This window comes from Schistocerca americana, chromosome 8, assembly GCF_021461395.2.
Source record: "Schistocerca americana isolate TAMUIC-IGC-003095 chromosome 8, iqSchAmer2.1, whole genome shotgun sequence".
NCBI classification, from domain to species: domain Eukaryota; kingdom Metazoa; phylum Arthropoda; class Insecta; order Orthoptera; family Acrididae; genus Schistocerca; species Schistocerca americana.
Window position 1 is genome coordinate 356,885,206 of NC_060126.1, and position 25,466 is coordinate 356,910,671.

At 40.3% G+C, this 25,466-nt stretch overlaps 1 protein-coding gene across 1 annotated transcript in view; it reads right to left on the reverse strand.

Annotated features, from left to right (window-relative positions):
- Positions 1-2,420: 2,420 nt before the first annotated feature.
- The window catches only part of LOC124544707 (gastrula zinc finger protein XlCGF48.2-like), an 89,709-nt gene continuing 66,663 nt past the window's right edge, over positions 2,421-25,466 (reverse strand). Inside the window, exon 4 of the mRNA XM_047123352.1 lies at positions 2,421-2,869. Within this exon, the coding sequence (XP_046979308.1) occupies positions 2,537-2,869 (333 nt within the window). The 3' untranslated portion in view covers positions 2,421-2,536. The remainder of the gene's footprint in view (positions 2,870-25,466) is intronic.

Consider the following 25,466-nt stretch of genomic DNA (forward strand, 5'->3'; position numbering starts at 1 on the left):
CATAGACTCAAATTTCATATTAGCATAAATACTATATATATTCTTTCAAATATAAAATGGCTGCATATTACACACAGTACTATTTGTAAGTTGCAGGACATACTGTTTGAATATAATTTCTGCCTATAAAAATAATTTTCTCATTTTGATTCTCAAGAGAGCAAATCGGCTAACATTTTATTTTGAGTCACCTTTGTGCCATTATATTATTAGTTGATATGCAACACATGGCTATGGTTTTCTCCTTTCTAACTTGGGAATAATTGTACAAGATTTATGTTTTCTTAAACATTTCATTAAGTTACACAAAAAATTATGTTAGAACCAATACAGTAACAAAACAAATAATCTCCCTGCTGCCTTTTAATTATGTCAGTTATTTTCATGACTGTAGTGGCACTACGGCTCCCTCATACCTAAATTTATTCTTACACACCAGAATATGTCAATTCTACCATTCAAACACATCTGCTGCTTTTTGATTCAAAATGTGGTCTAACAATGAAATCTAATACAAATTTTAAGAAAGGCTAGAGGTATAAAAGATAAACTATGGGCAAGTAATGACAGAATAGTTAATAATACAATTTAAAAGAAATAATCAGCATTAATTATTACATTCTTCAATGTACTACAATACACTTAAATCCAACCTGACATTAGGTGTGCACTACCGTATTTTTTGTACTTTTGCTCCCTGGGGATTTCCAAACCCATCATTGAGGAATTTTGCCCTGTAAGTATCAAATAAATAGAGAAACACTCACGTTAAAAACTACCAATATGAAACTTTCGATATATAAAGGTAAAGAAAAATGGCCCATATTGGTTGGTTGTAACAATATACAGCCATAAAATCGGGTCTATAACATAACTGCAGCAATGTGCTAACATTGTGTGCAGTTTTCCTTGATGCTTGTGCTCTCTAATTCTGAACTGGTACAAACAGGAAAAATTTTGTATTTATTTTTATGTCAGTGCCAACTTTAGAAATCAAATAATACTGTGTATGATCCACTGTAGTAACCACTTTTGAATACTGTGTTTTATTAAGTTGATAAGTAATTAGTGGCAAGAAGTATAATCACTACTTTATTTGTGAATGTACGTGGCGGTATGCCATACCAATATCTCCGATGAAAAAATGGCATTAAAATAACATTTTAAAATGTTTAAATTAAACAAAAACTCCCCTCCCCCAGAAGGTCGCAGTAATAGTTTTTTTTAAAAAAAAAAAAAAAAACAAACCAAGCACTGAGTACAATTAATAAACATGCCATTACATTCAACAATGCCAGGAGTGTGGGTCGGGGATGTTTGTTTCCTCTTAAACTATTTCTTTCCTCACAGCAGTCTGATCCTCTGTATCACCAAGCAGGGCTTCTATCACCTAAAATCAACCAAGAAAAACTATGCACACTGTCTTATTAGTTACCTGCATCTTGTATAAATTAGATAGCTTCTCTTTGAAAAGTTACACCTTCCAACTCTGAATGGTAACTTTATCTCCAATATTCCTATACCCCATCCCCCATAATTTATTTGTATGCTTTTGACAACCATTCTACCCAGGTCATAGCTCATTTGCCATACACCTCCGTCCACCGTCACAAAACCTAACAGGTATCCCTAACCAAATTTTTCCTACTGTGGCATGCTATTTTAATTCATTTAATTTCCTGCATATACCTCCCACTCAAATTCTGCCTCCTTTATAATCTCTCGTTCTATCCTACTTCTTTATACACTTATAAGTGATTCCAGCTTGGTCCTTCCTGGTGGTTAACTAACAACAGCTACTTTCTGGTCAAGTTATCATATCTACTCCAATTATTATTTAGTGCCTATTACATCACCTGTCATGTTTGATTCTATCTCCTGTAAAGGAAAGTGTCTTAAGACATACTTTTCTCACTAACAACTTCTAAAGCTCTTCACATTCAACCAGTTCACCATATATCCCAAACAGCTAATATTAGGTCCAAAATCAAGTCTTCAGGGCATAGGAACACATACTTCTGTGTAGTAGATTACAATTTTTACTACTGATGACTAAAAGCATTCAAGCTAATTGCATTTAGCTCTGAAACTGTTATTTACAGGTTTCTCAATTATGTTTTACAGAAATGTTGTAACGTATGAAATATGATTTAAAACACATTTTCTGCAAATTACAAATAAAAATATTGTGGTGCATACAACCTGTTTTTGTCATATGGAAAGCGCCATACTTGGCCACAGATCAAGAAATCACAATGATACTGCATCTTCTGTGCTCATATTTTCAAATTAAAAAAAAAAAATAATAAAAGGCTAATTCGGTTTAAAATTACGATCCACTAAATGACTACCTAATAAGGAATGACAATAAACATCCCCTTCTCTGTAAAGTAGAAAATGTAAAGCATCAGTGTGTGTCTTTTATATGCTATAAATTACTGTTGGGTTGAGGAAACAATGAGAGTCCCACCAACAGAGATGATGTCAGTTAAAATGATTAGATGGTGACAAATAAATGTGCAAAAAAACAAGCACATTAATGTGGAACAGGACCCACTGCTTCTACAACACCACTTCCACTGGTCGAATGATTTCGCATACGACGAGCTATATGTGTTTGTGCATGTTTATGTAGGTGATCCTTACGACTGAAACGCTTTCCACATTCAGAACACGCATGCTCTTTGTCCCCAGAATGAATGACAATATGTCGTGTGAGATGCTCATTTCTCTTGAAACCTTTAAGACAAATGCTACATACAAATGGTCGCTCATCACTGTGACCTCTTTTATGCTGGTCCAAGTGTTCTTTGCGTTTTAGGCATGCTCCACACACATTGCAAACAAAGCGTCGCTCAGCACGGTGACCCTGTATTAGAAAGATACACATTAGCATGACTGCCAAGACAAATATTCTTTCACAGTTCTTATTTCATCAAAAATTAAAATACTGCTCAAAGAGGTTACAATAATTTTACATCATTATTTAATCGAACTCAAAAGAAACCATATAACTTCTTGCATACAAAAGTTAAAATAATTTTATGTATAATGACAACCTTAATTATATACAAATTTTTTTCAAAGTTTAGCACAAATTGTCTAAAGTAAATACATAATTCTGCTAATTTCTTTTATCTACTGAGCCTTAAGATCGTCCTTGTTAATTAAAAACGTAGGTCAACACATATTTCACTTGTATCCGATGTAGTTCTCTTTAAATGTAAGCCCTATTCTGGCCCTCTAATTTCTAAGTCTCCACTTTTTTCTAGTCCATTCCTTTCATGCATAATTTCCTTGTGATAAACGCCAGAAGCCATATTTGTATAAACTACCATTATCATTGATGTTTCATTAACAGATAACTGCTCTGTGAAAAGGGTTACTAATGGTTTATCATATTGTCGCAGAAGAAGCTGAGTAACACAGTGGTGTAGTGGTTCTGATACTAAACTGTTGCACGGAGGGTCGTGAGTTCAAAGCTCACCCGGACTGTACAATTTTAATTTCTATATTCGGTTCGAGTCCATTCTAGAAGTATCCAAAAATGTCAAGAATCATTGTGCTGGAATGTTCTATAGCTGTATCTATACTGTATGTGTTCTGGTCGGAGGCAGTTCGCTCTGCGCTCTTGTATGTTCAAGTGCTGGATAAACCTTTGTTTAAGTGAAGTTAGTATTTGTCATCCATCTAGTTACACCTCCTTCTATGTGACATTATTCTGGTGGAGGCACCGGGTATTGGAATTTGTGATAGCACACATTATCAATGACACCGTGGCTCCCATCAGACCAAGACAGAGCTGACATTTACGTGGGGAGAAGGCCGAGTTTGAGCCATATTCAACAGATAGCAATCTATAGGAGACAGAAGAGGAAGAGGCCATTACGATGACAGCAACGGTGTGCCACCACATGAGACATCCTTCTGGGTTCTCTGGTGACGATGGCCAAGATCCAAACAAGTGCCTGAAGGTATACAAGTGTATAGCCAAATTTAACAAATGGGATGACACCGTGTGTTTGGCTAATGTATTTTTCTACTTGGAGAGCACTGCCAAGCAATAGTATGCGAACAACGAGGAGAAGTTCACAAGCTGGGAAGTATTCCAGGTGGAACTGCGCAAGTATTACGGCGACACACAACACAAGTGCAAGGCTGCAGATAAATTAAAGCGCAGGGCACAGCGTCCAGGAGAAACTACAGCATCCTACATTCAGGATGTCTTGGAGCTGTGTAAAATAGTGGATCCTAAAATGAAGGAGGAAGATAAGGTTGCACATCGCATGAAGGGTGTTGCTGAGGATATGTATCAAGCCCTACTCCTGAAGGAGGTTTCAACACCAGACGGCTTCATAAAATGGTGCCAGTATGTCGAGATAATGCATCAAAAAAGAATTACATGCAAGAAGTTTGAACGGCTTCCAAATGTCATATTGATGTCTGTGATGGAGGAAGAAACTGATTTCACAAGTGTTCTTCATCAGATAGTGAGAGAGGAAGTTCAGAAGGCACTTGGATTGCATGGCATGCAAAAAACTGAGACGCTCCAAGAGGTCATACGGGGGGAAGTGGAACAGACATTGAACCCAATCTCTCGGCCTTCATTTCCCTTTAGAAAGGTGAAAAAGTCGCGACCCAGGCGGAGTTACGTTCCTACAATGCCACATGAGGAACCTGTATGGGCATTAAGGACGACTGACATATGAAGGACCCAGGATAACCAACCAGTATGTTTCCACAGTGGACGACTGGGACATGTGGTGCGCTATTGTTGAGAAAGGCAGTGGATATTTGATGACGCCCGCCAACTCCAGGATGACAAAGATGAACAAGAAGATGTGGGTGGAGAACAACGTAGGTCACCATCGCCGCAAGCTAGCCACTGGAGAGGACACTCCCCAACACACCGATCAAGGTCTCCATTGCTGTTTAGAAGCTCCAGCTGATCACCTAGCTGCCGCAACCTAGAAAACTAAAGGAGGTGAGGCCGCCGAAGAGAAAAATCCTCCGCCGTCAATCACTACAAAAATGATAGGAAACTATGTCGATATCCTCATGGATGGCTGACCAGCCCAAGCTCTTGTGAACTCTGGACCATCATATTCAGTCATTTCAGAGAAGTACTGTCACCAGTTGCAGAAAACCGTATTTGTCGACAACAAAACATCTCTGCTGAAGGTGGCTAATGGGAAATATGTAAAACCTACAGGAAGATGTACCACTCATGTGCGTATATGTGGCCATACACAGCCCTTAGAATTCATCATCTTACAAGAGTGTAGTCATGATGTCATTCTCGGATGGGACTTTTTGAAAGCTTCTCAGGCAATTATAGATTGTGGTCACTTGAAGATTATGCTAGATGAGATGAGACACAGTGAACAGGAAGATGCGCATCCGAGTGTGTGGAGATTATGTGTGCTGGATGAAGTGATCATTCCTGCTGTCAGCACTAGAAAGATAACTGTCACGGGCCATCCCAGCATCAATCCATGGATCTTGTAGTGGAATGTAAGAGAAGCATACCACTGAAGAATAATTTGGTCATCCTGGCCTCTGTCATCTCGTTTGAAAACGGATTCAGTGAACTGTGGATAGTTAACTGCCACCGAGAACCGCAGATTCTTCCAGGACGCATGTGTCTAGCTAACGCTGAGCCGTTAATTGAAGAACAGAAACCTCCCATACTGAGTCTGTGGGCGAAATTAGCGCTACCACTAGAAGACAAGATCTTCTAGCTCAACTATCACCAGACCTCACTAAGGAACAAGAGAAGAAGCTACTTGCCATTCTTCAAGAGTTTTCTGAATGCTTCAATCCACAGGTAAAGAGCAAATTAGACAAATTGACGGTGAAGCAGCGGATTAGCACTGGAGACCATCAACCAATAAGCCAGTGAGCGTACCATGCGTCAGCAACGGAACGTCGAGTAATACGTGACAAGGTAGAGAAAATGATGAAGAATGACATCACTCAGCCTTCGCAGAGCCCATGGACGTCACCAGTGGTCCTCATCAGGAAGAAGGATGGCAGTTGGCACTTTTGTGTTGATTACAGGAAGCTTAATAAGACAATTAAAAAGGACATTTACCCCCTTCCACAAATTGACAATATACTAGATTGTCTGAAGGGGGCTAAGTTTTTCTCAACCATGGACATGTACTCGGGATACTGGCAAATCGAAGTAGATGAGGCTGATTGTGAGAAAACTGCATTCATCACCCCTGAGGGCCTGCATGAGTTTAAGGTAATGCCGTTGGGTTTGTGTAATGTACCAGCAACTTTTGAATGGATGATGGATAATTTTCTACGTCACCTGAAGTGGGGAATGTGTCTTTGTTATTTAGACGACATTATAGTGTTCTCAGAGATGTTTGATGAACATATAAAAAGACTGAGGGCCATTCTTAAGTGTCTTCAACAAGGCAGACTGAAACTTAATCCAAGAAAGTGTCTCTTTGGAGCAAAAGAAATCAAAATACTTGGTCACCTTGTGTCAAAAAACGGTGTGTGGCCACACCCAGAAAAGGTGAGACCTACAACGGAATTTCCTATTCCTAAAAGTATTAGAAATGTGAGAATCTTCCTTGGATTATGTTCTTATTATCGTCGTTTTATCAAATACTTTTGTATTAAAGCCAGGCCACTCCAGAAGTTGTTAAAGGCCGATGCTAAATTTATCTGGGGTGGTGCTCAACAAGATTCTTTTGATGTGCTGTGAAAAGCTCTGATGACTGACCCTGACTTGGTCTTTATGATGAGAGAGCACCTACAGAACTACACACAGATGCCAGTGGGCATGGGATCAGTGCTGTTCTGATGCAAATTTCAGATGGAAACGAGAAGGTTAACGCCATGCTTTTGGACACTTACAAAGGCTGAGAGAAACTACTCAACTATAGAAACAGAGTGTCTTGCTGTGATCTCGGCCATGTGCAAATTTCGACAGAATCTCTATGGAAGGCCATTCACAGTTGTTACAGACCATCATTCACTTTGTTGGTTGACAGGTCTTAAGGATCCAACAGGACGACTTGCCAGGTGGGCACTACGTCTTCAAGAGTATGACATTACCATAGTATACAAAAGTGGAAGAAAACACTAAGGTGCCGACTGTCTCTCAAGAAACCCTGTGCAAGACCATCAAGACTTTGATGAAGATAGTGACTGTCTCGCTGCACTCTAGGATCTCTCTGCTGAGCAGAAGAAGGATGCCAAGATATCTCAAATTATGCGTGCCTTAAATCGGTCAGAGGATGTGAAAGGACAATTTAAGGTAGTTAATGGATTACTTTACAAGAAAAACTTTGATCCATTTGAAAAGAGGTGGCTACCAGTGATTCCTAAACACATGCGCTTAGATGTTCTACAGAAATTCCATGACACACCTGAGGCCAGACATTTAGGATTTATTAAGACATACAATAGGATCTGCAAGAGATTTTTCTGGCCAGGTTTATTTAGAGTATCACATTTGGGGAAGTGGAAAAAATGGTCAATAGATTGCAGTGCAATAAAGCGGCTGGGGTGGATGAAATTAAGTCGGAACTCATCAAATACAGTGGAATGTCAGGTCTTAAATGGCTACACAGGATAATTGAAATGGCCTGGGAGTCGGGACAGGTTCCATCAGGCTGGACAAAAGCAGTAATCACACCAATCTTTAAACATGGAAACAGAAAAGATTGTAACAACTACAGAGGTATCTCTTTAATCAGCGTTGTGGGTAAAATCTTCTCAGGTATTGTTGAAAGGATAGTGCGAGTATTAGTTGAGGACCAATTGGATGAAAATCAGTGTGGGTTTAGGCCTCTTAGAGGTTGTCAGGACCAGATCTTTAGCTTACGGCAAATAATGGAGAAGTGTTATGAGTGGAACAGGGAATTGTATCTATGCTTTATAGATCTAGAAAAGGCATATGACCGGGTTCCTAGGAGGAAGTTATTGTCTGTTCTACAAGATTATGGAATAGGAGGCAAACTTTTGCAAGCAATTAAAGGTCTTTACATGGATAGTCAGGCAGCAGTTAGAGTTGACAGTAAATTGAGTTCATGGTTCAGAGTAGTTTCAGGGGTAAGACAAGGCTGCAACCTGTCTCCACTGTTGTTCATATTATTTATGGATCATATGTTGAAAACAATAGACTGGCTGGGTGAGATTAAGATATGTGAACACAAAATAAGCAGTCTTGCATATGCGGATGACTTAGTTGTGATGGCAGATTCGATTGAAAGTTTGCAAAGTAATATTTCAGAGCTAGATCAGAAATGTAAGGACTATGGTATGAAGATTAGCATCTCCAAAACGAAAGTAATGTCAGTGGGAAAGAAATATAAATGGATTGAGTGCCAAATAGGAGGAACAAAGTTAGAACAGGTGGACGGTTTCAAGCACTTAGGATGCATATTCTCACAGGATGGCAACATAGTGAAAGAACTGGAAGCGAGGTGTAGCAAAGCTAATGCAGTGAGCGCTCAGCTACGATCTACTCTCTTCTGCAAGAAGGAAGTCAGTACCAAGACTAAGTTATCTGTGCACCGTTCAATCTTTCGACCAACTTTGTTGTACGGGAGCGAAAGCTGGGTGGATTTAGGTTACCTTATCAACAAGGTTGAGGTTACGGATATGAAAGTAGCTAGGATGATTGCAGGTACTAGTAGATGGGAACAATGGCAGGAGGGTGTCCACAATGAGGAAATCAAAGAAAAACTAGGAATGAACTCTATAGATGTAGCAGTCAGGGCGAACAGGCTTAGATGGTGGGGTCATGTTGCACACATGGGAGAAGCAAGGTTACCCAAGAGACTCATGGATTCAGCAGTAGAGGGTAGGAGGAGTCAGGGCAGACCGAGGAGAAGGTACCTGGATTCGGTTAAGAATGATTTTGAAGTAATAGGTTTAACATCAGAAGAGGCTCCAATGTTAGCACTGAATAGGGGATCATGGAGGAACTGTATAAGGGGGGCTATGCTCCAGACTGAACGCTGAACGGCATAATCAGTCTTAAATGATGATGATGATGATGATGATGATGATGATGGTTTATTTAGGAGTGTCCGTCACTATGTGTCGCACTGTCGAGAGTGCCAGAGGAGAAAAGTAGTTCCTCAAAAATCACCTGGCCAACTCATACCAATTCCACCAGCCGAAATGCCTTTCCAGCATGTTGGGATTGACTTCCTCGGACGATTTTCAACGTCTGCTAGTGGCAATAGATGGATTACTGTTTGCACTGATTATCTGAAACGATATGCCATTACAAAAGCCGTGAAAACAGCCAAAGCATTCGAGGTAGCCAAATTCATCGTAGAAGACATTGTATTAAAACACGGTGACCTGAGGTTGTTAATTATGGATCGAGGGAAAGTTTTTCAATTGAATTTTGTGACAGAGATAAACCGTCGGTGCAACATTACCTATCACATGACGAGTGCCTACCATCCGCAAACTAACGGGCTTACTGAGTGCCTTAATAACACCTTGGCTGACATGCTATCAATGTTCGTCAACTTTGAGCAGAGCAACTGGGTCACCTTTCGTGACGTTTGCCTACAACACCGCCAAACAAGACACCACAGGATTTATGCCATTTTTCCTGGTGCATGGGCGTGAGGCGACTGTGACGATGGACACTGTGTTTAGTTACATCCTGATGATGTGGACGATGACTACATCAGCCAGGTGTTAACCAGAACTGAGGAAGCTTGGCAGTTAGCTCAACTCCGCAAGCTGCAGACTCAAGTAAATGATCACTGAAGGTATGATGCGAGCCACCGCCCTGTTGTCTACCAGCCTGGTGACCTTGTCTGGATCTTCACTCCTGCTTGGAAGGTTCGTCTCTCTGAAAAGCTCCTCAGGCGCTACTTTGGACCTTATAAGGTTGTAAGACAGTTGTTTGATGCTACTTATGAAGCTGAAGATTTCGACCCAGAAACAACATGATGAAAGATCAGAGATACGGTCCACGTCCTTTGAATGAATCCCTGTAAGGATCCTGCAACCCAGGGTAAATTCGAAGCTCCAGCGACAGGCAACAACCAAAAAGGCGATGAAGGGCATAGCGGCAAAAGAAGTTCTAAGAAGATCACCGCCAGCGCGAGCATCAGTCATCGGGAGTTGAAGTATGCAGGACCGATGACTCGTTTCTGGACTAGGAGGATGTAACACCGAGATGCTGTTCTCTTAAGGAGAGAGCAATGTCGCAGAAAAAGCTGAGTAACACAGTGGTGTAGTGGTTATGATACTAAACTGTTGCATGGAGGGTCATGAATTCAAAACTCACCTGCACTGTACAATTTTAATTTCTATATTCAGTTCTATATTCAGTTCTACAAGTATCCACAAATGTCAAGAATCAGTGTACTGGAATGTTCTGTAGCTGTATACATACTGTATGTGCCCTGGCCGGAGGCAGTTTGCTCTGCACTATTGTATGTGCAAGTGATGAATAAACCTTTTGTAGGGAAGCAGCCTACTCACGCTGTAGTAAATTCACATCAGTTTCCATTGTGTGCCAGCCAGTCTGCTGTAACTCTGTAACTAGCTCTGACGTCATAAATATTGCGCAATACCTTAAAAATCAAGCAAATGACCTAAAACTTTTCTAGCATGTCAGAAATAATACTAAATTAATGTGTGTTGAATATCATTTCGATAACTTCAGTCATTTTCGAAATTTGGACGTTTTTCTGAAAAAATCATTGGCGCAACAGAAAAGAGCTAGAGACTTCAAAATTTATATTTAGATTCATCTTTCATAATGATTTAATAAAAACAGTACTTTGGATTTCACATATTAAGATTTTAGTGGAAATTCATGATTTTGTGGTTTTCGTCTCAAAACTGAAGGAAGCAAGATAGATTAAGTAGGCTAGTACATAAGGCTAGGATGTTTAGATTTAAATAGGTTGGAGGTCCGCTATGACTATGAGGATGTGAAAAGTTTCTTTTGAATACCTATAAAATTATAGCGATAGCGGATCTCAAAAGGGCCAGTTCAGAGCTCATCTACTGCGTACAGTGTAATTTAATTAATTCTCTCGCCCAGAATATTTAACTTAGCCACGTCAAAATTTTATTATCAATACTTACCTGCGTGCTGAATGCACGTTTAAATTAAGAGCTTCTTCGGCCATCAGCAAAAGAAGCTATAAATTATTATGTAACTTGAAGTGGTGCGTTACTAGCCCAGCGGCTAGTCGAGAGAGCCGAAAAGATCAGGCGTTCCCTTCGCCGTCCGCACCGCGGCTTTATATATAGGGACGCTACGCGAGAAAGGAAGGCCCCAGTTCTCTCCAGACGCTGAATGACACACCATCTGTGTCGGGAGCCGCGTCGGATCAGTGTCACTGCTACAAACAGCCTCGGGTGCCGTATTAAGTTACTAGAGATACGCGGAACCATGAAAACATTTTATGTGAAGTGTTAATTCTGGAATGATTTTCATTATCTAGCTTCAGTTTGCGTATTGTCGTATTTTCACGTGCCGTCGCGGGACAGACATTCTACCAAATATTTAGCGTGGCGTTTGATGAAACATTTTCATCAAATTATGGCGAGCATTCTTTTTAACATTTAATTCGGACATTTATAGTTGCATCAGCGCATTAGACTCTGAATTGCTCTGTTAATTAGGTTGTAGGGATACTTGTGTTTTTTATCAGTGAATTTCAGAATATACTCAACTATTTTGGAAAACCATTTTTGATTAGAAATCCCGGACAATCTCCTAATTCCTCAGAGCTTTAAGTTGCAGCTATAATTGTATCTCAAATGAAGTGGGCACTAGGATCTCTATTACTGGTTCCATGTTTTATTAAATCACTTTCTGGGTGCCAAAAAGTAAATAGAGAGCCAGTGTTGAGAACGGCGAAAGACAGCATTAACAACATTCTAAAAGCCAGAAACTGATTCAACTTGCAAGCATTTATACAGTAAAAGATTATTCAACAAACTCACTCGCCGCCCCACACTTTGTTAAGTGAAGTTAAGTGTTCGTCATTCATCTAGTTACACCTTCTTCTACGTGAAAATATCATGTTTTCATTTGCAAGTATGTTTCAAAACATTGTACACTCTACTACAAATCATTGTACACACTACTACAGAGGGAAAGACTCCTTGTCACCATTTGTCACCATGGAAGATGGGAGCCACACCCGGGTCGCCTGGACACGGGCGTCTGACACCAGAGAGCCAACATAGCAAGAAGAAGGAGTGTGCCACTGATGTCAGAGTCTTCACCTACTGACGGGCCACCCGCTTGCTGCCAAGGACTGATGTCTGCATCACTGGCAGCTGACGCAAGTACCGCCCTGCTGGTTCGTAGACCAACTGCCGCTGACCGTTGCCAACCAGCAATGCTGGAGTGGGGTATGTCTGCCTCTTACAGACAACAGAGAAATGTTGTAATTAAAAGTAATAAATTGTTTTCTCAACCACCAGTCTGTCAGTGGATCTACTGGTCCACCACTCAGCCTCAGCCTTGAACAGCCAGGTACTACAGAGTGGTGCGTCCCCCGACAGAGTGGTGTCAGGAGAACTGACATAGTGGCCAACAGACATCAGAAGGTGTTCCAACCCCCGCAGCAAGATGTCCATGCTGCAGTCTACAGTACCTTCATTGTGGGGTGAACAAAACTGTTGTTTGTGTTTTATGACGTGTGGGATTGAGAATTGAGGGTCATCGTAACTTCAATGTTATTTTTGTGTGGCCAGAAGAACTTGTGGATGTTTCTCAATTCAGGGGTAATTGTAGGGGTCAGTGGTTAGAACATGTGGTATGTACACCATGTAAATAATTTTCTTGGGCATTCTGCCCCTTGTGCTGGGTCTGTGGCAGATGTCTGTTTTATGTGTGATAGTTATGGCCATATAGTGAGACAATGCAGGGAGTCCAAGTGGCTCATGAATAGACATAAAATATAAGTACTGTAGTGTTGATGATTACAGATTCTTTTGTTGTTATTATTGGGTTTATAAAATCTCAGTAGAGGTAGTGCAATGGTGGAATCTGTTGTGGAAGCTGTACAATTGCTAGTTAATGAAGTAGCACAATTCAGAGCACAAAATAAGTTTGTAAATAATGAGTTTACAGTGATGAATGAGGAGTTGGGATTACTAAGATCACACGAGTTTAGAATTAAATTCAGCTGCTGCAAACCTTGTCATTCCTTTTTATGGTAGGGCATCCGAGAATATATATTGTCATTTGCTGATAGAGGAGGTTTATTGGGTGAGTGGTTGTTGCGGGTAATGAGGCTGCACCTTTCAGGAGAAGCAAACTCCTTTGTGTGATGCATGAAGCAGTAGATAAGACAGAAAGTTTTGAGCAACTAAAACAAGGATTAATATGAAGGCACAAGAAGTAAGACAGCATGCAGTTTCTTCATGAGACCCCTGCCGTTGGTGGGGAGGCTTGCGTGCCTCAGCGACACAAATAGCCATACCATAGATGCAACCACAATGGAGGCATATTTGTTGAGAGGCCAGACAAATGTGTGGTTCCTGAAGAGGGGCAGCAGCCTTTTGAGTAGTTGCAGAGGCAACAGTCTGGTTGATTGACTGATCTGGCCCTGTAACATCAACCAAAACAGCCTTGCTGTGCTGGTACTATGAATGGCTGAAAGCAAGGGGAAACTACAGTTGTAATTTTTCCCAAAGTCATGGAGATCTACTGTATGGTTACATAATGATGGCACCCCCTTGGATAAAATATTCCAGAGGTAAACTAGACCCCCATTCAGATCTTTGGGCAGGGACTATGAATGTCGTTATCCAGAGAAACAAAATTCGGGTTCTATGGTTCGGAGTGTGGAATGTCAGATCCCTTACCTGGGCATGTAGGTTAGAAAATTTAATAAGGAAAATGGATAGGTTAAAGTTAGATATAGTTCAGTGGCAGGAGGAACAAGACTTATGGTCAGCTGAATACAGGGTTATATAAACAAAATCAAATAGGGATAATGCAGGAGTAGGTTCAATAATGAATAAGAAAATAAGACCACAGATAAGCTACTTTGAACAGCATAGTGAACAGATTAGTGTAGCCAAGATAGACACAAAGCCCACACCCACCACAATAGCACAAATTTATATGCCAACTAGCTTTGCATATGATTAAGAGATTGAAGAAATGTATATGAGATAAAAAAAATTATTCAGATCGTTAAGAGAGATGAAAATTCAATGGTCATGGGGAGTGGAATCCAAATTCTCAGGCCCTAGAGCTTCGTTTCAATTTAGCTGTTTTGCAATGCCATTGACACTGTAATTTGTATCACTCATCTTTGTAATGGTGCAAAAAGTATATTGTACTTCTGTATCTTTGTCAGTACAGGAACATTTGAAATAGGAGTTCAGTATATCTGCTTTTGCTTTTCACTCTCAATTTCACTTCCGTGAGTGACTGGACACTAACTTCCATGCTACTGATAACTTTTACATGTGAGCAGAATTTCTTTGGGTTTTGTGAGAGATTTTCCACAAGTTCTGCTTCAGCAGTCATTGGAAGCTTTACACGTTGCCATCTCGACAGCCAAATATTTTTCATTCAGCATCTCTCTATCTATGGCTATACGCTTTGTTTTACATCTATTATGCAGAAGTCACGATTTCTTTCAAAGTTTCTTTACAGTGGCTATATACCATGGAGAGTATCTCTGATCATGAACTGTTCTGTTAAGTAAAGATCTATCCAGTGTATGGTCAAATATTTTTTTAAACTTGAGCCACAGTTCTTCAACATGCTCCTGCATTAAGGTAAATATTTTGACATCCTCTCTGAGATGTATCATGACTGCCTCTTTATCTAGTTTACTCAACATTTAAATCTTTCTACTTGTCATAGCAGCCCTCTGTACTTTATTTAATCATACTTATTACAACTGCTTTACAACCACTGATGCCAGTTTCAATGTAGGCATTCTCAAAGAGTTTAGATCTAGTTGTTGCCATTAGGTCTAATATATCTCCAGCATCATGAGTGGGTTTCCGAACTACCAGTTCTCGGTAGTTTTCAGGGAATGCATTTCATAATGTTTCACGAGATGTCCTGTCACACCAACCACTTAATAGCTGTAATTTTCCCAAGTGATTGTTGGATGGTTAATGTCTCCTCCTATAATGACAGTATGACGGGGGAAAATACATACAAGAGAACTGAGGTTTTCTCTAAAGTTTTTCTTTATATCCGGGGGTGAGTCTGGTAGTCTACAGGAAAATTTAATTGTAAGTTTAATGACAATATTATGAAAAGGATACAATCCTACTCACCACATAGACACAGACACAACAAAAAGACTGCTAAACAAGTAAGCTTTTGGCCAGAAGGCCTTCATCTGAAGCAGATAACACACACACACACACACACACACACACACACACACACACACACACGTGCGCGTGGGGGGAGAGGAGTGGAAAAGGAAAGACATAAAAAAGACTGTGAGTGTATTGGTGGAACAGAAGGCTCTGTAATGCTGGAGTGGGAACAGGGGAGGGGATAGGCGGGTCAAGGACAGTGACTAACATAAGGTTGAGGCCAGGTGGTTTAAGGGAGCATAGGACATATTTCAGGGAGAGATCCTACCTTCACAATTTAGAAAAGCTGCTGTTGGTAGGAGGGATCCAGATGGCACTGTCGGTGAAAAAGTCACTGAAGTGAAGAACATTTTGTTGGGCAATGCAATCAGCAACTGTGTGGTCCAGCTATTACTTGGCCACAGTTTGTTGGTTGGGCATTCACGTCGACAGACAAATTGTTGGTTTTCATGTCCACATAGAATGCAGCACAGTGGTTTCAGCTAAGCTTGTAGATCACATGACTGGTTTCATAGGTAGCCCTGCCTATGATGAGATGGGTGATGCTTGTGACTGAACTGGAGTAGGTGGTGGTGGGAGGGTGTGTGGGACAGATCTTGCATCTAAGTCTGTTACAGCAATATGACCCATGAGGCAATGGGTTAGGAGCAGAGGTGGAGCAGGGATGGACGAGGATATTGTGTGGGTTCAGCAGGCAATGGGATACCACTATGAGAGGGGTGGGAAGGACAGGGCACAACAAGAGATAGTCAAAACCCTGGTGGATATTGCAATTACAAATTTATGCTCACCCTTGATACTGAGTCTTGCCTCCACCTTTGTAACTCTTCAACAGTTGGCAGCATTGGTACGAGGCATGTACTGGCTTGTTCCATAGCCTCTTCTCTACAGCTTCAGTTGGTGGGAAGCCTTAGCTTTGAATGGTTGTGTTGTTACAGTGTAACATATGGAACCCTGCGCAGACATTCAGTCAATGCAATTTAAGCAACGTGCAGTCACTGAACTCTTGACAGCAGAAGGTGTCACCCCAAAGGAGATTCATCAGAGAGTGAAAGCAGTTTATGGTTATTGTGTTGATGTGAGTACTGTACTTCATTGGGTGAGTAAGTTTAAAGATGTTGAGGCGGGAACATCTGACCCAGGTCACAAACAAAGAGTTGGACGTCCTGTGACAGCAACCTCCAAGTTTCACAAGCAAAATGTTGACAGACTGATTCAGGATGATCGTCGTATCACTTAGAGAGAAACTGCAAGAACAATCAACATATCACAAGAACATGTGGGTCAGATTATTGCTTTGCTTGGCTATTGTAAGATCTGTGTACGATGGGTACCCCAGATGCTGACTCCTGAAATGAAAGCTTGCTGACTTGAAATTTGCCAGGAACTCCTCTTGTGTTACAAGAATGAAGGGGACACTTTTCTCCATTCAATTGTGACAGGAGATGAAACATAGGTACACCATTACAATCCGGTGATGAAATGTTAGTCTATGGAATATCGACAAAAAGACTCACCTCAGAAAAAGTAATTCAAGACGCAGCCCTCAGCTGGAAAAATCATGGCCACAGTGTTCTGGGACACAGATGGTGTTATCCATGTTGATTTCCTTGATCATGGAAAACAATAAATTCAGAGTGTTACATCACAATGCTGTGAACTCTGGAACGATGGCTAACAAGGGTCCAAAAGGAAAAGGGAAATGTTTTCCTGCAGCATGACATTGCCAAACCACACACTTCACATGGCACCACAGCAGAACTTCAGAGACTGAATCTCACCACCACACGGCATCCTCCATACAGTCCAGATTTAGCACCGTTTGACTTCCAGATGTTCCTGATAATGAAAGACAATCTGCGAGAACATCATTATGCTTCTGATGAAGACGCTGAGAGAACTGTGAGACTGTGGTTGCAGAAATAGAGTGTCAACTTCTTCCTTGATGGCTTTAGAACCTGCATTCCCCATTTGCCTATCTTACCAAGGTCGCTTAGATTGACAGGCTGTCAATTTCAAGTTTTAGCTTCAATGTGCAAGTTGCTTAAGTTGCATCAAAAAGATGTGCACTAGGCATCCGAACAACCCCAGAATGAATCTCCTGGCCAGTAATTCTACATGAACATCTAATTTTTTTTCAAGTTTTAACCACCTAGTATGATATGAACTCCACTGATTTTTAGGACTGATGCAAACACCTGGAGTTTGTTGTGAACACTAAGATTTTAATCATTTCAACAGTGGGCACCATCTTTGAATTCTATGCTAATATTTCAGCATCTCTTGCAGCTATCATTAATTGGAATGGATGGAGAGTCATCTAATTTAAAATAAATTGTACTTTGTTCCCTCAGTGGCTGTCAGAATAGCCTGTTCAACATGTCGAATGGGATCTCAATGCACCCATGCAGAGTGCACACTATGAACTGCCGATGATTGACAGACTCCTATCTTTTGCATTTGCTTCCCCTTCATATGTGACACAGCAGATTTCTCAACAGATGAATTGTGTCTCATAGGCTCAGGTTCAGTTTCAGTGGAGAACAGCACATCAGACTCACTGGTTAGGAGGATGGGTGTCTTCAACATTCGAACAGGCCCTGAAGGTCCAATGGTACCGATCAGCCACCATGTCATCCTCAGTCCTTAGGTGTCACCGAGTTCTCCTTGGTCCCTGCTTCCTCTGTACAGGATCTCTAGACATACCAATAACATGCCATTCACAGTCAAGTGGACTGGTGGTGATAGATCCTGTACTTCCTGCAGATGAGACAGTATCCATTGGAAATTGTGGTACTTGAGTTACCTTCAGTATCTCTGGTGCAAATCTCTTGGTATTTCCCCCAACATGCCCTTTCGAAGCAGCTTGAAAGTCGCCAGAGTAACTTCCAGCTGCTTACAAACAGCAACAAACTAATACTGTGCCCAGGAACAGCAATCACAGTGGGGCTTCATTCTTAATGGTGCAATGTTTATCTGAGCACTAAATAATGCAATGAAAAGAAAAGATGGCTACTCACCATAAAGATGACACACTGGGTTGCAGACAGATATGATGGAGAGAATGTTACATATAAGCTTTCCATCAAGTCCTTCTTCAGAAAAGAGAAACGCACTAACATTCACACAAGCAAGCACACCTCTAATGCAGTGTGTGTTTCTCTTTTCTGAAGCCTTTGGCCAAAAGCTTATATGTAACAGTCTTTTCATTGTGCCCATCTGCAACTCAATGTGTTGATACTATTTCAATTTAAAAATTTCTTATGCAACAAGTATTGCAAGTTCTCTTTTAGATCTGAAGCTACAACAGCCAAGAAATTGGTTTGTGTAATTAATGAAAGGAAAACTTGGGGTAAAATTTACAGATTTTTCAAAGAGTCAATAAGATTCCAGGCCAAAGATGTGTGGAGATCTCTCCCCAATTGACAACATCTGGAGCATTATGGGCAGGCCACTACTACCAGCTACTCTTCAGGAGGTCATCCAACAGCTGTATCAATCAATGCCAAACCAAATAATTGCAGGGATAAGGGCTAGAGGTGCATCAATGTGTTACAGACTTGCTCTCAAGCAAATCCTCCAATTTTTCTGGAATCATAATCATTTTGTTTCTCTCTACAAGTACATCACACCTACTGATTTCCATCCCACTTGGATAATTCCTTCATTGTGCATAATTTTTTCGTCTTAAGAGTGTTAGTTTGTGGGGTGAACTATTGCCGATAAGTCCCTGTGTGGACTTGGAAACACTCTAACTTTATCCGCATGGTCTTTTTGTGAGATATACATAGAATGAAGGATATACTGGTTGACTCTTCTAGGACCGTACACTCTTGGAATTTTAGCAGTAGACCATACTGTGATGCAGAATGCCTCTCTTATAGCATCTGCATGATGCTTTCATACTTACTGAATCAACCTTTAATGAAATGTGCTGCTATTCTTTTTTGAATCTTCACTATTTCCTCTCTTAATCCTGTCTCATGAGGATCGCAAACTGACGAGTACACTCAAGTGTTGATTGAACAAGTGTTTTGTAAGCCACTGCCTTTGTTGGTGGACTACATTTACTGAGGATGCTTCCAATGAATCTCGCACTCTGGCATATACCTGACCTGAGAATAATTTTATGTGGTCATTCAACTTTAAATCACTGAGTATGTGAACTCCCAAGATATTTTATGGATGTAACTGCTTCCGGTGATTTCTCTGCAAATGTATAATCATACAATGAAGGTTTTTTTTATCTATTTATTTGCAATAAATTACATTTTTTTTATGTTGAAGGTCAATTTCCACTCGCCGCACTGAGTGTCGATCATCTGCATCTCTTTCTGCATTTTATTACAATTTTCTAGCATTGTGACTTCTCTGTATAAGACAGCATCATCCATGAAGAGCATCAGGGAACTTGGAACTTCCAATGTTATCATTAGGTCAAACATAAACACACACACACACACACACACACACACACACACACACACACACACACACCGATGGGATACCTCCTAACATTGTGTCGGACTTCCTTTTGCCTGGTGTAGTGCAGCAACTCATGTGTCATTGACCCAACAAGATGTTGGAAGTCCACTGCAGAAATATTGAGCCATGCTGCTTTTATAACTGCCCATAACTGCAAAAGCGTTGCTGGTACAGGATTTTGTGCACAAGCTGATCTCTCGATTATGTCCCATAAATGTTCAATGGGATTCATGTTGAGCGATCTGGGAGGCCAAACCATTCACTGAAATTGTCCACAATGTTCATCACACCTAACATGAACAACTGTGGCCTGGTGGCATCCAAAAAAATTCAATCATTGCTTGGTAACATGAAGTCCATGAGTGGGTGCAAATGGTCTCCAAGTAGCCAAATATAAGATTGGTTCAGTTGGACCAGACGACCCAGGCCATTCCATGTAAACACAGCCCACACCATTATGGAGCCACCGCCAGCTTGCACAATGCCTTGTTGACAACTTGGGTCCATGGCTTCATGGGATCTGTGCCACACTCAAACCCTACCATCAGCTCTTACCAACTCATGACTCATCAGACCAGGCCACAGTTTTCCAGTCGTCTAGCATCCAACCGATATGGTCACAAGCCTAGGACAGGCTCTGCAGTCGATGTCGTGCTGTTAGCACTTGCGATGGACGACTGCCGCCATGGCCCATTAATGCCAAATTTCGTCACACTGTCATAACAGATACATCACACACACACACACACACACACACACATTTGTCTTACTACTACCTTCCTTACATGCTGATTCCATTTCATACTGCATTGCAACATTACCCCTTGATATTTAATTGACATGACTGTATCAAGCATCATAGGATTGTTTTTCCTACCTACCTGCATTAACTTAAATTTTTATACATTTACAGCAAGCTGCCACTCGTCACACCAAGTATAAATTCTGTTTAAGTCATTTCTACAGTCAGTCAACAATAACACTTCCTTGTACATTACACTGTCATCAGTTAACAGTTGCAAATTGCTGCTCACCTGATACATCAGATCACTGATGTATACCGAGAAGAAGAGTGGTCCTATCATACTTCCCTGGGGCGCTACTGACAATAGCCTTGTCTCTGATGAGCACTCGCCGTCAGGACAACACACTAGGTTTTATTATTTAAGAAGTCCGAGGCACTTTCATATCTGGGAACCTATTTCGTATGCTTGTACTTTCATTACCAGTGCAGTGAGACCCTGTGTCAAATGCTTTCCGGAAACTTAGGAATATGGAATCTGCCTCTTGCCCTTCATTCATGGTTTGCAGGGTATTGTGTGAGAAAAGGACAAGCTGAGTGGCATGAGCAATGTTTCCTAAATCTGTGCTGATTTGTGTGCTGAATCTTTTCTGCTTTATTATATTCAAACTTAATATCTTCAAGAATTCTACAGTATACTGATGTTACAGATATTGCCCTGAAATTTTGCAGGTCCTTTCTTTTACTCTTCTCTTATATGCAAGAACCACCTTTTCCAGTTGCTTGGGAATTTGCACTGGATGAAAGATTCACAATAAATGCAAGCTAACTAAGGGGCCAATGCTCTAGAGTGCTCCTTGTAAAACCGAACTGGAATTCTGTCTGGACCTGGCAATTTATTTGTTTCAACTCATTAAGTTGCTTCTTCCATACAGGAGTCTGTGTGACAGTCAAATAATGATATGTCTGTATGATCCTCTGCAAGAATAATTTTTAAACATGAAGTTTAAAACCTCAGCTTTCCTTTTGCTGTCTTCTATTGCTGCACCAAACTGGTCAATGACTAACTGGACAGAAGCCTTCAGCTTGCTAAGCGGTTTTATGTAGGACCAGAATTTTGTTAGGTTCTCAGTAAGATCCTTTACTACATTAATGTACGGTTTACAAATTGATCTTTTTACAGACACATGAATTTCTACTAACTTTTCCTTCTCGACATTTCAAAGTTCTTTTTTGACCCATGACAGCAAAAATCTCTGCTTCCTCAACATTTTCTGAATTCTGTTGTACAACCATGGTAGATTTTTTCCACCTTAATCCATTTACCGAGAATGTTATTTCTCCAGAGTATGATTTACAATCACTTTAACCTTTGCCCGTAATTCCCCTATGTTCATCATACTGGAAGTAAATGATGTTCCTTCACTGTCTAAGTAGGATGTGAACAACTGTTTATCTGTTCTTTCCAGTATAAATACACTCCTAGCCTTCTTGATGAATTTATTAACTATAAAAATAACCAACATCAGTATGATGATGTCACAATCACTAAACCCTGTCTCTATACTGATCCTGTCAGCAAGGTCAAGTCTGTCTTTAGATACACGGTCTAACATATTTCCATTTCATGTGGGTTGTTGAAATAGCTACTCAAGACAATTTTCGGAAAACAGGTTCAGAACTGCTTCTCAAGACTGTTCTGTCCATGTCACCTACAAAGAATCGATAGACGTCCCAGTCTATGCTTAGACAGTTTGAAGTTACCACCAACTAATATTGCATGGCTAGGATGTTTCTTCACTAAGAAGTTAGGCTTTCTTTGTATGATTCTATAAGTGTTACAGAGGAATTAGGTGGCTGGTAAAAATATTAAATGATTGACTTAAGTTCACCTAAGCCAGTTAATTGTGACCAGATAACTTCACCATTACACTCAATTGCAATCTCAATAGAGACAATATTTTTGTTGGCCACAATGAACAATATACTTCTGCTTTATACAAGACAAATATCTTGTGAGATAATTTCTTTTCATTACTTCTGAAGCACGCTCATACACTAGTCTTCCCCATTCTCTATACAGCCTTTGTTTGTCCCATATTTTATTTCCATTCTGTGTTATCACTCTCTCTGCACTCCATTCGATGGTTGTGTCCCTAATTCAGGAAACTTGTTACAAAATTAATATTAATAGCTGTTAGGGAGTGACTAAAGAGTTCTAGGCATTCAGACAATTGGATTTTTGGTTTACAGCTTATTTGGAGTGGATCACGGAAGATTTAAGGGAAAGGGGTTGTAGGATACCAAGTGAATAGAGTTGAAACAGAAATCACTGATAGTTCTCATAAGAAAAATCTGCAGTTATTGTCACACCAGTAGTGATGTTTCACAGTGGCTCTTACAAAATATGAAAATACAAAATAAAGAGACTGTGACACAAAAATATATCAATGTTTTTATTAGTGAGGTGACTGACTTCTAATCTGTGACCAGATTGAAGGAAATGCAGATTATGATCGGAGAAACGAAATACTATTATATCCACTGAAGAAGACGAAATGTGTCTGGAACATATAGTTTGCAACAAGGTTTCTTGATTCATAAGACAAATATTTTATTTTTGATTTCCTTGTTTCATGTTTCCCCTTTTATTTCCTTCACAGACAACCCACACTTTTTTTCCCCCCCCCCCCCCTCCAATTATCTGCCTTTATTTTCTATTTGTTTTCCTTTTTTTAGCACCATCTGTAGCATATTTATTACCAACAGCTCATTATCTATAGTACTTTGGGATCTTAATCTAAATTTTTTGGTTACTGTTATTACTGAATTCTCTGAACTTTATCTCTCTCCAGCTTTAGAAAGTGGAGAAAGATTCATTTCCTTACAACCATTACACCAACTTGTGGTGACTACATTCCAGTTGGGACAGTTTCGCACCAATGGTCAGGGAGCTTAGGAGATGCAGTTCAATGTGTTACGAGTGGCCAAAGGTGATAGTTGAGGTAGAGTTTAGAGGCAGAAAAAGTTAATATTGTTGATGTTATGTGAACTATTGTGAATACAGGATGTGTTTGTGCACATATGGGGGAAGGTTTGTGAATTTGTAAGTGAAGAATCAAAAATTGTAAGTAAGAAAGAAAAAAAACTCCGGAGTAATATGAGAGTGGCAGGCAGTGATGCTGCATGGTAACTTGGAAATTGTGAGGCATGTTGTCGACATAATAGGATACCGGAAGAAGTCATATAACTTACTGATGGAGCTAGAGCAACAGTTAAATCTTTCTGAAAGTAAATTACATGGTGAACCTTTTCATTGTGGCTAGACAGAATGAGTGATGTGAGACTGATTGGGGGCCACATACTTGTTCCAAGAACAAAAAGCTGTGTTAAAACTGAGTGTCTTTTATCATTCTAGTATTGTTGTTGAGCATGGTTCCCTATGTATGTAGGAAGCTGTGCATTGGTCAGTAAAACTCAACAGTCACCAATGCATGTAATGTAAACACCTCTCCTTTCTTTTGTCCGATTACTGCTAAAAAACTGAGTGAACTGTCATTAAGAGAATAAATTTAACAATAAATAAGAGGGGGTTTATATGTGGCGCATGTGAAAAGGTTGTAATCTTTAGTGAAGAAGTAATCATGGACAATGAATAAAGACAAATATGCCACAAAAGTGAACTGGAACAATATACGAGGTATGTTCAAAAAATTCCCGAACTTTGTCCACAAAATTTTTCTGTGCCTATCTTTTACTTAATGTGCATGGTTTCCCTCAAAATATTCTACTCCATAATTGATACACAGCTCCCAGTGTCATTTCAACTTCCGGAAACAGTCTTAGTACGTCTCTTGCCAGATTGCACGAAGTGCTGCCTGCGAATTTACTTTTCTCTCTTCTATCATTACAAATCCTCATCCTTTCAATGTGGTTTTCAACTTTAGAAACAAGGAAAAAAAGTCTGCAGGGGCCAGGTCAGGAGATTACAGAGGATGAGGCAGTACAGTGATTTCATTTTCTGTGCTGTAGCCATGCACCATCAGGGATGAATGTGTGGGTGCATTATTGTCATGTAAGAGCTATGAATTGCCTTGCCACATTTCAGACCATTTCCTTCTCACATTTTCTTGCAGGCATCACAACATGTCCAGATAATACCATCAGTTATCAGTTTGTCCCTGTGGCATGAATTCATGAAGAACTATTCCTTCAAAGTCAAAGAAAAGTATCAGCATGGCTTTGACATGTGACCTGACCTGATGAGTTTTTCTAGGTCTTTGAGAACATTTCCCGACCCATTGTGTAGATTGAACCTTAGTCTCAACATCATAACCATAGACCCACGTCTCATCACCAGCTGTGATTCTCTTAAGGAACAACTCGTTCTCATTTGCACGATCCAAAAGCTCTTCACAGATTGCAAGGTGAAGGTCCTGGCAGCAACATGATGCATTCCATTATGCTATGTCAGGATTTCGACATGATCCAACTGACATGCTGCATTCTTCTGCAATATCTTGGACAGTCAGTCTTTGACTGGCATGCTCGATTTCATTGATGTAACTGACATGAGCACCATTGGTAGACATCAAGGGGCATACTAAACAAGGGTCAGCTTTAACTTCTGTCCAGCCATTTTTAAATCATGTGAACCATTTGTAACACTGAGCACAGCTTAATCACTTATCGCCATAGGTTTCCTGCATCATTTGGTGTGTCTCTGTGCATCGAAATTTGCAAATTGTGTGACACATCTTTCTACTCACACACCACTGAACAATAACTAACAGACAATACAACAGTGAAACTTCCAGCAGTTACACCTTAAACACAGGTATGTGCAGGGATGCCAACTGATTTCGCTCCAACACACCACTGGTGCAAAATTACAAACGTTCCGTTTTTTTTATTT